This window comes from Hemibagrus wyckioides, linkage group LG08 (assembly GCF_019097595.1).
Source record: "Hemibagrus wyckioides isolate EC202008001 linkage group LG08, SWU_Hwy_1.0, whole genome shotgun sequence".
Taxonomy (NCBI): domain Eukaryota; kingdom Metazoa; phylum Chordata; class Actinopteri; order Siluriformes; family Bagridae; genus Hemibagrus; species Hemibagrus wyckioides.
Window position 1 is genome coordinate 24,864,855 of NC_080717.1, and position 14,521 is coordinate 24,879,375.

Consider the following 14,521-nt stretch of genomic DNA (forward strand, 5'->3'; position numbering starts at 1 on the left):
TTCACTAGCTAAATTTTTACATAAATTTTGAAATGAAAATATTTTTCCACATCATAAAAACTTTTATTTATTTGATGTTATATATTTCAGCAAATAGCATCAGTTTACTGAAAAAATTTTTTTTGAAAATATTTTTCAGATAATTATTATCAGTTATTTAATGTTGTTATTATTGTAATTTTTTTTGTTTGTTTTGTTCAATTTATTATTTAAATAAAATAAAATAAATAAAAAATAAACAGTGTCCTTGCTGAGATTAGCTCTTTTTAAGGAGAAATGTGTTTATTTATTAACGATTATGGAAGGAGTCTCCAGTGTCAGCACCTTTAGAACAGAAGCAACAGGAACGGGACGTTGTTTTACTGATGCATCACAGATTCTTTCAATTCCTTATTAGCTAATTGCTTTTCTGGTAAAAGAGCCTAAAACACAACCTCTGGACATTCTGTTATTGGAAAACAATCACCTTCAAGGCGGGACATTAACAAAATACGAAATAATAAAATAATACTGCAATCAAGAAATCATCACACAACCACAGTGATTCATAATTTTCATTTTTATTTCTCAAAAAAAAAAAAAAAAATATTCAGTAGACATTTCGCACAAACAGCAGAGAAACGGACATGTTGACGGTATTGTTGTCTGTTTATACACTGATTTGTCTGCCAAACATTTTACAGATCTGAGATCAGCTGAAAACACACAGCACAGACTCCAGACTGGAACATTATGGAGTTTAACACAGATCTGAGATCAGCTGAATCACTACACAAAAGCAACACACTGAGTGTTAGACACAAACTGCCAGAGTGTGACCAAACCCACAGTCCGCCCTCAGTTCAGTGTGGTGTGCGCACATGTGTGTGTGTGTGTGAGGTGGGGGAAATGGCAGCTCAGTGTTAAAGATGGGCTACTGTACAGGAATAGTTTCTAGCGCCGGCAGTTAACAAGAGAACCTTGTTGTGATTTGTGTAAAATGGTTGGTAAGTTCACTCCCTGCTTCAGTGCCAAATGGGTTGCATCCTAATAATGTAGCACACTCTCAATGACTTCCTCATCATCATCTTAATGGAAAGTGACTCAAGATGTTCTTGGAGATTTGAGGGATCTCAAGTCAGGAAGTCAACTTGCATCCAGCAACGCTTTTGGTAAACTAGATTTTATACAGCCGCGTCCTCCGTCCGTTCCTCCCTACTCGAGGTAACGAGTAAACCAGTTCATAAACCAGCCACAGTTCTAAAATAGGCAAAAGTAATTGCTTCAAGAGCGTGGAGTGTTTTCAGTAGCTGAGGCGGTAACAGGAACACACACCACATGCTAGTAAAACAACGTGGTCACTATTTTTATTTCACGTCTATAAAAGTAAAAAAATAAAGAATATATATATGTATTTCTCTATTTTCTCCAGGTCATGGAGCAAGAGATGAAGTGAAGCGAATCGGACTGAATTATTAAAAATAAATTGCTGAGGTGTAAATATTTGTTTGGATGTCGAGTTGATTTAATCCTTCAAAAATTTCCATCTGACTTCACTGTCCATTGCGATTAGCATCATGGAAGTCAACAAAAGTTTCTGTAACTTGCGGACCAGTTTCAATTTTCTTGACTCAATTTTTCTATGCAAAATTATGCAGATGAGGGGCTGGATTTTCAGGGATGTCGACAAAAAGCACCAGATCACAGAGTTGGTCATTTGGTCACGTCTTTTCATGTTTGTCCGGTGCGAGTTTCTGACTTGAAATGTTCCGAAAATACCAGAACAGACGAAAATGGCTACCTGTAGCTCCATGATACACAAATCCTCTGGAATTACCACTTCACCAAGATGGAAACAGAACCATCCAGAACCAGTGTTTCAGTTTGCACGGCGAGACGTCACTGACGCGAGGGCAGACTCCGGGAGTTTATTCACACTTTAGCTTTGAGACAGACAAACAGCAATCAGAAACTCTTCAAATTAAATTACAGCAGAAAGTTTGTTAGCAACTCTACGACCTAAAAAAAAATCCAACATAAGGAATATTTAAAACAAAAGAAAAACTAAACCCCAAACAACCCCCCCCTCAAATAAAAAGCAAAATATATTAATGCACTAATAAGATACAAAAATATTAAAGAGCAAAGTCCCTAGAAATAAATAAATAGGATAAGTAACGGTCAGCAGCACTAATTTACATTAGTCTGATTGGCTTCACTGTTAGTTCAATCTTCAGCTAAACATTTTCACACACACACACACACACACACACACACACACAAGCAGACACACAGCTGTAACACACATGTAAGTGCCAAATGATACTGGCCTCAGAAATCATTTAGAGTCTGGAGATCTTTCTCATGCTTTGAAAAAGACTCTTTTACGCCTAAAAGAAAGTAGCCATCTTACTAAATTGCTTTCGGATGGAATAAAAAGAGAACACAAAACCAAAAAAAAATAAAAAAAATCCACACCTACAGCTTACTTTACGTTTCTATTGCATTTGTAGAACTTCACTTCTACTCCATCCTACAAAAAAAAAATAAAAAAAAAATAAAATAAAAGCAACATCTTTATAGATTCTGGAAATTGACCTCGACTGAGGACGACAGGAAGCGAGAAGAATCCAGAGTAACAGCAGTGATTCCCGATAACGGAATAATCGAACACGAACAAATCCCCAGCGACGGCGGACATGTGAGTGAACGCAAGCTGAAGGACGTGTAAAACCGACTGAGTAGGGATCAGGGTTTCTAAGGTAAAGGGTGGGAAAGAAAGGTCACGTCCATTTGTGTCAGTATTGATATGTTAGAAAGGTATAAATGACGAACATTTACAGACAGAGGGGAGTTTGGGGCAATGTTGCTAAAAAACGTGGAGGATGTGTTGGTGAGGTAGCTAAAATCAACTTCAGGTGAAAGACTGGAATTTTTATGGTGTTCTACTGAGAAAAAAATAAATAAAAAATCTTCCAGCCCAGGGCTTCTTTACCTTCTCATTCTGAGGCTAGCCTACAAGACTACAAAAAATATAAGTCAGTCAGTCATTTTTTAAATTTATTTACTTTTTGCCATTTTAACTGCAGGCTAAATTTTAAAACCTCTCGGCTCTACCCAGTGAGATTTCCGTTCCAAAAAATTTTTTTCCCCATAAATTCTTGCTAAAAATCTCACATTTCTCAGGGCTTCCAAAACATTTCATCGAACCTTTGAGATTAGTTATGCTCACAGGTAAACATATATGTACAACTCGACACTATCTAACACAACTTTGTTTCTCTTTTCTATTATTTTTTTTATTTATTTAATTTTTTTTAAATATAGTATTTATATCAGAGGCACAGAAAAGCACGGCATAACTGAAATTCATTTTGTAAACCTCTGGCAAAATCCAAATCAGGCGGTGTATAAAGATTGGCGAGTGACTTAAAAGACTATTTCCTGTATTATGGAGTGCCTCAGGGTTCAGTACTAAGCCCAGTGTAGGTTCTAGATATTTTGTTGTTCTTTATAAGATTCGAGTGATGATTGTAACGCAACATGTAAAAGAAGAAAAAACGTGTCAAAGGCATTCAGTTATAACAACTCCACTACAATAACACAAAAATACTGTAAAAAAGTGTTGTCTGTATCCAGTGGGTGACGGAGTGCCTCAGGGTTCAGTGTTCGGCCCAGTGTAGTTTTTACATATCTGCTCTTCTCTATAAGAGATAAAGAAAAATTTCCACCCTGTTCAGCATGTAACGTCGAAATGGCTGTGATGCGTTTAGCAATTCTGCTGCTAATCTTTTGCTCAGGTATTCCTGCGACACGAGAGTGTATGCTGTTTAACGGATTTCAACATCAAGTCAGGATTCTGCTACAAAACCGTCTTCTCTCAGCATTTTCATCTCAGTGTATTAATGAGAAAACCAGAATCTAAGCAGCGGAGACGGAGGAACAAACGCCGGACCCAAAATCTCAGAATGCAGTGCAGCTATACGACGTTACATTAGTAGAGACGCGTCTCAGCTAGTCAGTAGGGTGTGTGCGAGATGCTTTGGATGCTGATCTGTTAGTGTGGAATGTACAGGCGAGTTAAAAAAACTAAAGCACTGCCGCATCTCTTTAGGTACAGACGACGCATGGACCGAATCCCGCCACACCGCAATCAACAGGTATTCGAATGGCATTGTGGGTAGTTCCTGAAACTGTTCAAGCAACGTTAAAATAAATGATTAAAATACGCAGGGTGGATTTTTCCTTTCGCTCTTTAGTTTTATGGAGTGTTTCTGTGCTTCTGCAGCTAGAGAAGAATAGCATCTGGAAATATGTCGCTAAAATATGTGAAAATTGGTTCATACAATTTTACTGCATATTTAATACAAATGCCACTGGTTTGAGCATTCAAGTTATAACAACAACAAAAAAAAAAAGATAAAAGAATGCCTACGATGCCCATTTAACGATTTACTAATCAGCAGCGCAGACTAGCTGGCCCTGACTCCGAGATACTTCATGTCCATTAGCCCAGGTCCAAAATATACAAATCAGTCTGATGCTGTGAATGCTAACAATCTAACAAGGTACGATATAACCGCGAGTCTTTCAGGCATCCAAGACGAAATAATAAAAATGAATTCTCATTTAAAAAGGTTTCTAGATGGCTGTGGTCATAATAAGACCACTGTAGAGAGAGACAGGAATGTGGAAAATATTTAACACACAGAAATGTGCTGACGTGGGAAAAATACAAAGGTGCGGAAAAGCACGAATCATCATGAGAACAGAACCTCTGGCTCTGACGCTTTCGGCGATTTCTGAACGCAACGCTGCAGGACCTGAACTTCCTTTTTTATTCGAATGACAACCGACAGAGATTTGCAAATTCCAGTGAAGTCCAAAACATTTCTACGGTTAACGTTAGTGCTGTGCGTGTTCTCGTCGACGTCACTCGATTGACTCACAGCTGACTGAACTAACTCCCTGTAAAAAAACAAAACAAAAACGGAAAACAATAAACCAACACGAGGAGACTTGTGAGGAAACAGAAAGATGTGGCTGCTGCGCTCGCAGTCACAGAATCTTCGACACCTTTCGCAACTTTCATTTTAACGGAAACAGGTGACCGGGCTGATTCAATAACAAACACCCGCTGTTGACAGCTATATTCACTCCGTTATGAATTAAAGGTCTTAGAAGCTATGTAGGGTGTTCAAACGAGTCTGAGTCTGCAGCACATACTTAAAGCACCACCACACACACACACACACACCATGCCACGCTATACTCAAAGTTCTGAAAGGAATGTCAGAAATAGAAAAAGTAATAAAGCAAAAAGAGAAAGCTTACACTGCTTTAAAAACAAACTACAAGAAAGTCTTAGAGGTTAGAGGGAATTAAAGTAAAGAATCCTGCACTAGGTCAACACCTCATGTCTTTTGTTTTCCCCGTTAAGGTGCGGATTGATGCATTTACCCACAGGGAAAGCTCATGGAGAGACAGAGAGAGAAAGAGAGAGATAAAGAGAGAGAGAGTATAGGTAGAGGTCAGAAGGGAAATTATGAAATTTTTGTTTTTTTGTTTGTGCGCAGAATTTTTTCTAAAGCGTCTGTTTGGGTTTTGTTTTAGTTCCCTCATGACTCCTGAGGCACGACTTCCAACACCTTCTGGCAGGACGCTGTGGCTGAGACTGGGGGAAAGGGGAGAAAAAAAGAAGATATTCAGAAATTTAGACGTGGTAAATGACAGGATAAAATGAAACTACAGTTTTTCAGTAGAACAGTAAAAGAGAGCTAAAGCTTTGGACAAGAAAGTGAACAAACATCACGCTGTACTACTGGTAAGTTGCTTTGTCACTCGCTAGCATGACCCTAGTTTTAGCGCTGATCTGCTCATTTCCTGTTAAGAAAAGCTAACCAATGGGATTGCTACTAAATTCTACTGACATTTCTAAACAGAAGACCAAACTCCATCCCGAATTCCTGATTTCACATAAATCACACCGTGTAAAGTGAAAGATTTGGAATAAGGATGATATCAGAGGCACTCACAGATGAGCTGCTTAAGCCACTTGGGTTTGTTCTGCCACCAAACGCCGAAGAAGTAGACGGGAACGCCAGTGGCGATGATGCCGAACCCGATGCCGCACTCGGCTGGAGTTTTCCAGATGGACACAACGATCAGGAAGAGACACGCCAGGACGAAGGAAAGAGGCAACAGGATGTTCACCTGTGAGAAAAAGAACAAGTTTAATTGACACTGAAATTTCCTGGATTTACTACAACATATTACATAGATTTTTTTAAAGATTTTTTTGAAATACCTGAGTATTGACCATGTATTATGCAGGTGTTGTTGAAGAAAGTGGGCAAAGTATACAACACCAGAGGAGGAAGGTTCAAATTTGCATATTCCTACCATCTATATTCCTTGATTACTTTTCTCTGTTCTATGTATATATGTATATTTTGTAAAAAGTCCTCACTGGATTTTTGTCTGAATTCTGCTCCTGATTTCCTCCGAGGCTCGTGTAAAGCAATTTATTTTACTGAACACACCCAACATTCTTTTTAAAGACACAGCTATTTTTTTTTTTTTTTACAGGACTGTAAGACTCTAAAAACTTTCTCTGAACTCAGAACAGATTGTTAAAGCGGTCATAAATTTTCTGCCGTGTTTTTAATTAAACTGCAGATGACAATCGAGCAGAGGCCCCTCAGTTATATACGACGTATTAACCACAATTAAGAGACAAAGAGAGATGCAGACACAAAGAGAGGGAGAGAGAGAGAGAGAGAGAGAGAGAAACAAAAAGATGAAGACCATGAGAGAGAGAGAGAGAGAGAGAGAGAGAGAGGGAGAGAGAGAGAGAGAGAAACAAAAAGATGAAGACCATGAGAGAGAGAGAGAGAGAGAGAGAGAGAGAGAGAGAGAGAGAGAGAAACAAAGAGATGAAGAGCGCGAGAGAGCGCGTGCGCGTGTGAGAGAGAGAGAGAGAGAGAGAGAGAGGGAGAGAGAGAGAGAGAGCTTCACCCTACAATACAACTCGAACCCAGGGCCACTTCTCATCCCCAAAAAGTTTTTTTGTACACAAGCTCCGCCCACCACTCACCTTGATTGGCCGCTCAAGCTCAGGTTTTTTATAGCGCAGCCACATCATTCCGATGATCGCCATGGCGATGCAGAGCCAGTTAAAGAAGCTGAAGAAGTTGATGACTGAGAAGATGTCGTTGGAAAAGGCGTAGAGGAGCGTCATCAAGCACTGAGGGGGAAAACACACATACACACACACACACACACTGAAAGGGTTAATTTTTGCCACAGAAGCCACACCTCCTTCACAACTCTGTCCCTTTCAAGGTAATTTTTTTTTGGTAACCTCAATAATGTGTGTGTGTGTGTGCCTCAAGCACTTACGGTGAACAGCAGAGAGGGCAGTGGGGTGAGCAGATTTGGGTGAATCATGGACAGCAGGCTGGGAAGATGACCTTCACGCGATCCCACAAAGAACAACCTTAAGAAAAAAAAAGTTGCGAAAAAAGTTAAAAGATAAAAACTGGAAGAAGAAACAGACACTGAGATAAAAAAAAGAAATAAATCAAACAAATCAGTTCACAAAAAAACAGACCTCGTGTTTTAAGAGCAGTGTTTCACTGACTAAAGTGGGTTTGTGTGTGAGTGAGTGTGTGTGTCTAACCTGGATGAGGTGAACAGTGAGCCGTTGACTGAGCCGAAGCAGGAAAGTCCAACAAACACCGGGATGATCCACGCCATGGGGCCTAAGTGATAATTCCCAAAATCCTACGAGACACAAATATCATAAAACCAGAACAATAACATAACGGCTCTGTGAGAGTGTGTGAGAGTGTTTGAAAGTATGTTGTGAGTTTGTGTGAGAGTGTGATAGTCTGTGTGAGTGTGTATGAGTGTGTAAGTGTCTAAGAGTGTATTGAGAGTGTGATAGTCTGTGTGAGTGTGTATGAGTGTCTAAGAGTGTATTGAGAGTGTGTGAGTGTGTGAAAGTGTGTGTGTGCGCGTGTGTGAATGTGAGTGTGTAAGAATATGTGAGTGTGTGAGTGTGTGTAAGAGTGTGCGCGTGAGTGTGAGAGCATGTGAGTGTATGAAAGTGTGTGTGAGTGTGTGAATGTGAGAGTGTGTGTAAGAGTATGTGTGAGTGTGTGAGAATGTTTATAACTGTGTGTCAGAGAGTGTGAGTGCGGGTGTAAGTGCATTTGAGTGTATGCTAGTGTATGAGAGTGTGTGTGAGAGTGTGTAAGTGTGTGTATGAGTGTGTGTGTAAGTGTGTGAGAGTTTGTGTAAGTGAGTGTGTGAGAGTGTGTGTGAGTAAGTATGTGTGAGAGAGAGAGTGTGTAAGTGTGTGAGAGAGAGGGTGTGTACTCACCACAGCTACAGCCTCAGAGACGAGCATTTCCTCAGGGCTGAGAGTGGTGAAGTAGGCCAGGTTGGTCAGCACATAGACGATGGTGACGATGGGCAGTGAGATGATGATGGCACGGGGCAGATTTCTGAAACACACACACACACAGTTGGTTTTGTCAAAATATAAAAACAACAATAAAAAGCAGCCATTCTCTTAGTCAGTCTTTACTTACTTGTACGGCTCAATCATTTCTTCAGTGACAAAGTTCAAATAATTCCTGGGGAAGAGAAGCTAGGTGTTAGAAACCTTTTTAGCCTGATGTTAAATGTCACTGAACAGATTTTGCTCATGGTGGTTTTTCTATTTCATCACACACACTCGCCTCACACCACATTTCTGTCTGCAGATAATATTAAAACAATCCAACGATAAATATCCATCTCCTTATTAACATCCTGACCCACTTTGCAGAAGAGAATTAAAAAAAAATAAATAAATAAATAAAATAAAAATGAATAAATAAATTACTTTAAATTTAATTACTTTAAAAATAATGAATAAAAAAAATCTGACCTAAAAAAAATCTAAAAGTTTTGTTATTTTTATTATTTTAACTCTTTTGCAAATGTGTTTTGACTTGTATTTATTTTTCACTCTCTCGTTTTTATTGATTTTTTTCCTACACTGCTTTCTGCTATCTCTGTATAATGTTGTAAACCAAGAATAAAACTAATAAAAAAAGAACGAATAAAATATTGCCCAAAATATCTTCAGGCCACGCCTCCTGCCTGAGTCTGTGTGTCTATACACCAAACCAAACCACACACTCACACGACTGTGGGATGAATTAGACGAGTGATTTTGGCACGGTGGCCAGCTTCAAAAAACATCTGGGACGATATTTAGTTTTTATCCATTTTAAACTCCTTCAACTTGCTGCTCTTGGATATTTTAATAATTGTGAGCGTACCAGCCTCCGTATGCGAAGAGGCCACTGTATAGAGCCAGGCCGATGTTCCCAAAGTCGCTGTTGGATCCTTTGAAAGCGTTCTCGGGTGAAAGCGATGTGGTATCACCTACACACACACACACACACACACACAAACACACATACAGACAGAATAAGAGGACTTATAAATCACTGGTGATTTCCTGGGAAAGGAAGCGAATGTGGGTTCAGAAATACAGCGTGACTCTATTCCACACTTTCGTACTACAAAAGATCTCAATGTTGACCTGGAAAACTGCTGATATCCACAAGGTCACGCTAAATAGACGTGTGACTTACGGACTCATGGTGGGCGTAAAGCATGGATGGGAAAAAAAAACACGTGAGAGCAAGGGAAAAAAAAAGAAGAATGATTCGAATTCTTTAGCCTGAGAGTCTCCAAGGCTGCTGAATCGACAGCTAGCGTGACAGAGTTTCCAACACCCTGAATTTTACTGTCTGATCTGGGACGATAAGAATGAGTAATGACAAGATTAAGTCTTAATAACCTGAATTTTCAAATGTGATCAACATACTGGTGAAAAGATAGAAAAGGTGTGTCCAAGAAAGCAGATCAACTAAAATGTGAGCGGACCAACTACCGAGCCTTGAGGAATCCCGTGTGCATCAGTGAAGGCTGTAATGGTGCAGCTCAGACAGACAGACACATTCTTCTTCTTTGAGATGAAATGTAAAAAAAAGTTTAGTGGGGAGTCACATGACCATTTCAGACTGATTTTATAGAGAAGCAAAAAAGGTGAACATCTCATAAAACAGAATCGGCCAACGTCAACTTTATGTAACACAGACCTGCAGGGATAACGGAGCCTAAAAAGCGGCAGAATTAGTTATAGCTGTGAGCGTGAGGTGGTGTGTTCTGAACCAGATGATGTCGGCGCTCTCAGCTGTATGAACTACACGACTGATACACCGATGATAATTACATGCAAACGGGAATGAGAATTTTCTATCCTTTTTTGTTTTAAGATAAACAAGTATAGTGCTATTATTTATTATGATCATATTTTATTATCCATCACCAACATCAGTGTTAGCATTCACTCCATTCCAGTGGGAAATGAACAGAAGAATGAGAGTGGGTGAACAGCAAGTGTGTGTGTGTGTGTGTGTGTGTGTGAGAAAGGAGAGCTGCCAGAAACTCATGTGATACCGAGTGTGAGCGTTAGGGCCTCTGGGACCCCTCCGGGGCACATGACGTGTGAGGGGTGTGTGAATAAGTGTGTGTAGTTAGCCCTGAGAGAAAGCACTGTCATGCATAAAGCCGAAGGATAAAGTCAGTATTAGGGGGTCAGTCAGGGGCAACACTGCTGACAGGAACCTTATCTCTAATACACACAAACACACACACACACACACTCACACTCTTACACAGCACTTTTACTGTGCTCACTACAAAAACAATTTAGGTGCTTTTGGTCGACTTCTGTGATTACGCTAGCTCAACACTTAGCTAACATCGGTGTCGTTTTTTATACAGTGCAGGTTTACATGAAATAAAATAAAATAAAATAAAAAACTTCTTTTAAGTTCAAGCAATTAATAAATCTCAACATACAACTATTCATGCTGTACCCTTTAAGACCTACAATAAAATTCCAGCTAAATTCCAACTTTTTCTGGACTTCTTCCTGGTTCCAGACACAATACATTGATGCAAAACGACAGATTCAGAAGCTTTAAAGCTGCGGTCAGGAATCTCTCTGATTCCACAGGATCAGCGTTAGTCCTGCAAAAACAAGGGGGTTGTGTGTAATAACAGGCTGAGTAACACACACAGAATTCCTGTTTAGTAGTGTAAACTCAAACATAATCCTGAATTCAGCCCGTTTCAGGAGAACCTGATTATGGGATTTGCTCTCCCGCTTTATCTCCAAGAGCCCCTGGTTTTAAAAACAACATCCAAAGTAAGCATGTGGCTGTGAAGGAGAGAGCACACACACACACACAAGCTCAGCACACCCCTAACTGTATCTGTGCACATATCTGTAGCTTTAGGCGAACACACACATACACACAAACACACCTGTAGTTAAACACACAACTGTAGCTATAGGTGAACACACACACACACACACACACACACACACCTGTAGGCGAACAGTTAAAAGGTCGCTGCAGGGTGTGTGTTAAATAAAACAATGTGGTGTCGTGTTTCAGGAACACTGTGCTTCAGTAAATGACCACTTTCCTAGAGTGACACACACACAAACACACACACACACAGACACACACGCATACACAGACACACACACAGACACACACACACATACACACACACATACACACACACCCTGGATTTAGCTCCTAATAGAAAATTTCAAATGAACAGATAAAGAATGATAAAGTCTTGTTCTTTAGCTGTAGTTTGTTTCTTAGTTAGTACTTTAGTGATGAGGTTTACGAGTCGAGATACGTAGGCCACACCTTCTTTTTTTAGAAGCAATGGACAGACAGGCCATGCCTTTTTCATTTAAATGAACAGGTATATAGGCCACACCTCCATTCATTATAAAGCTCAGAGGCCACACCCTCATCAGGGACCAACCAGCACAGAGAAAAGCCTCCTTTACTGAAAAGGCCACACCCTTACCAAGGTCACACCTCCTTCACCTGAACAATTAAATACATAGGCCACACCTTCTTTCCTTGAAACAACTAAATACATAGGCCATGCCTCCTTCACTAAAGCAACTACCACACCTCCTTCACTGTGACAGAAGCAATGAGGCCACACCTCCTTCTGGGAATGAGACATAGAAGCCACAACCCCTTCAGTGAGAAACATGGTGTTAAATGCAAGTCACTGAAAAAAGTTGTGTGTTTGTAAACAAACGTATTTAGGCAGTGGTCACATATGAAGCTGTTTTAGATTTATCTCTCACTCTCACACACACACACATACACTGCTCTGTAAGTTCATATTATGTAGACCCACCCTTCAGTTATCTCTACTGGTTCACGTCTTAAACACACACACACACAAACACAAACTGGTAAAAAAAAAACACTCCCAGATGACTTTCCCTTCCTGCTTCAATTGTAACTGTCACTGAAAAGTAAATAAGCGTGTGTAGGTGGATTCTCCTCAAAAACTGATTCTGTTCATTTTTTTTCTTCATCTGACTGCAGTCTGTGTGGAAAACTGCAGCTTGGCGTGTGAGTGTGTGTCAGTGGGAGACCGTGAAAGTGTAGTGTGTGTGGAAGAAAGAGAAAGAGAGAGGGAGAGAGAGAGAAAGTGAGCGGGAGAGAGAAAGAGAGAGAGAATGTGTGTGAGAGACAGAAACAGAGAGAGAAAGACAGAAAGAGAGAAAGAGAGAGTGTGAGAGAGACAGAGAGAAAGAGAGAGAGAAAGAAAGAGAGAAAGAGAAAGTGTGAGAGAGAGAGAGAAAGAGATTGAGTGTGTGTATGTGAGAGAGAAAGAGAGAGAGAGAGACAGAGAGAAAGAGAGATTGTGTGTATGTGAGAGAGAGAGAGAGAGAGAGAGAGAGAGACAGAGAGAGAGAGACAGAGAGAAAGAGAGAGTGTGTGTGTGTGTGTATGTCAGAGAGAGAGAGAGAGAGAGAGAGAGAGAGAAAGAAAGAAAGAAAGAAAGAAAGAAAGAAAGACAGAGAGGGGGTGTGTTTGATCAGCCACTTCTTATTGGCTCCTCTTCTGCACCATGGCTGCCAGCTCATCCTAATACACACCAAATGGAACTGTGTGTGTTTGTGTGTGTGTGTGTGTGTGTGCGTGTGTGTGTGAGTGTGTGTGTGTCTGTGTGTGTGATTTCCATCCCTCTGAGAAAGCCATAATGTCAGTGTTATGACTGGAACATGTCAGTTTCAACCTTTTTTCCTGTTTCCCTTAAACAAAACTTTTAAAAATTTTATATGTATCATTTTCTCATTTCTCACATTTTTACCTCTCGGTGTTTTTACGCGAAAACGCAAAAGTATCTAGCATGAGCACACGAGCCCAGTGAAGGTCAATTTTTACAATCCTGGATGTTTGTCTGCCTCTTTAACAACGTGGAGTTCAACAGGTAGCGGATACGCTGCTGAAGAGACAAGAAGCTGGATTTCATTTCTGTTTGGGGTGAAAATATTAACTTTCGAAAGTATCCATTCTTCCTTTTCGCCACTCAGGACGTGTTTAGTAACTGGGTGAAGGTCACTGATACTCAAGTGACAGCAGCCAGACATTTTTATCCAACAGAGAGACATCTGCATCGAAAATCGCAGACGTGTTTATCTGGACGAGACTAAACAACTGCCGAGTTTTGTAGGAAAGCTGTAGGCCTGAGATTAAGCTTAAGGATATTAATAATGATATAAAATATTTAAATTACTTTAAAATATATTTATATATATTTTCTTCTGATTACGTAGTAAAAAATACCTGAATTTTTTACCTGAAACTTACGGCTAGAAATTTTATGTAGTAGCAAAAACATATCGCAGAATTCTAGTGTTATAAATTTGTAGAAAAATAAATAAATAAATGAATAAATAAATAAATAAACAAACAAACAGCAGGTTAATGTTCATGATCTAGTGATTTTCTAGGAAACTATGAGACAGTGTAATTGGTTGAACCTTATTATTATTTGTTCATCGCTAATTAGGATTAATTGTAACTCTGTAGACACATGTAGTGAACCTAATGAGTGTGTGTGTGTGTGTGTGTGTGTGTACAGGTGATGGACAGGCAGTGAAATCAGTCAGGTCAATTTCCCTAAATCAGAATGGAAATGGAAATGTTATAACACATACATTAACTTGCAGCAACACGCTTGCGGCTCTTTTTCATTCAGGAGATAAACACGTCTCTGTCCTGGCAGGACACCTGATCTCCTGCTCCAAAAGGAACGAAGTGGGACGCCTGGCAGCTGACGCTCCGCTCGCACAGAACCGTCATTCCAGCTAACATTTCTGACCTGCATCTCAGACACGTACGCTTTCTTTACCTTCCAGCTCCAGCGGGGAAACTCATTTAATAAAACGGGCAGGAGATGAGAATCGCTGCTCCTCCACTGGTGTTTTACTTAAATAATAATAATAATAATAATAATAAAAAAATTATTTGCAAGCTAAATTTTCCGTTTTACGACCAGAAGGCTTTCCATATCAGGTTTGCATGAATCGATGCTTGAGGCTCTAATGTCCTGCAGGAATAAACCTGGATTTGTA

General features: G+C 39.9%; 1 protein-coding gene across 1 annotated transcript in view; it reads right to left on the reverse strand.

Annotated features, from left to right (window-relative positions):
- Positions 1-544: 544 nt before the first annotated feature.
- slc7a5 (solute carrier family 7 member 5) overlaps positions 545-14,521 on the reverse strand; it is a 19,739-nt gene continuing 5,762 nt past the window's right edge. The window contains exons 3-10 of the mRNA XM_058397148.1: positions 9,315-9,420; positions 8,577-8,621; positions 8,366-8,489; positions 7,661-7,764; positions 7,381-7,477; positions 7,076-7,225; positions 6,015-6,192; positions 545-5,653 (exon numbers count right to left, since the gene is read on the reverse strand). Coding sequence (XP_058253131.1) covers positions 5,598-5,653; positions 6,015-6,192; positions 7,076-7,225; positions 7,381-7,477; positions 7,661-7,764; positions 8,366-8,489; positions 8,577-8,621; positions 9,315-9,420 — 860 coding nt within the window. The 3' untranslated portion in view covers positions 545-5,597. The remainder of the gene's footprint in view (positions 5,654-6,014; positions 6,193-7,075; positions 7,226-7,380; positions 7,478-7,660; positions 7,765-8,365; positions 8,490-8,576; positions 8,622-9,314; positions 9,421-14,521) is intronic.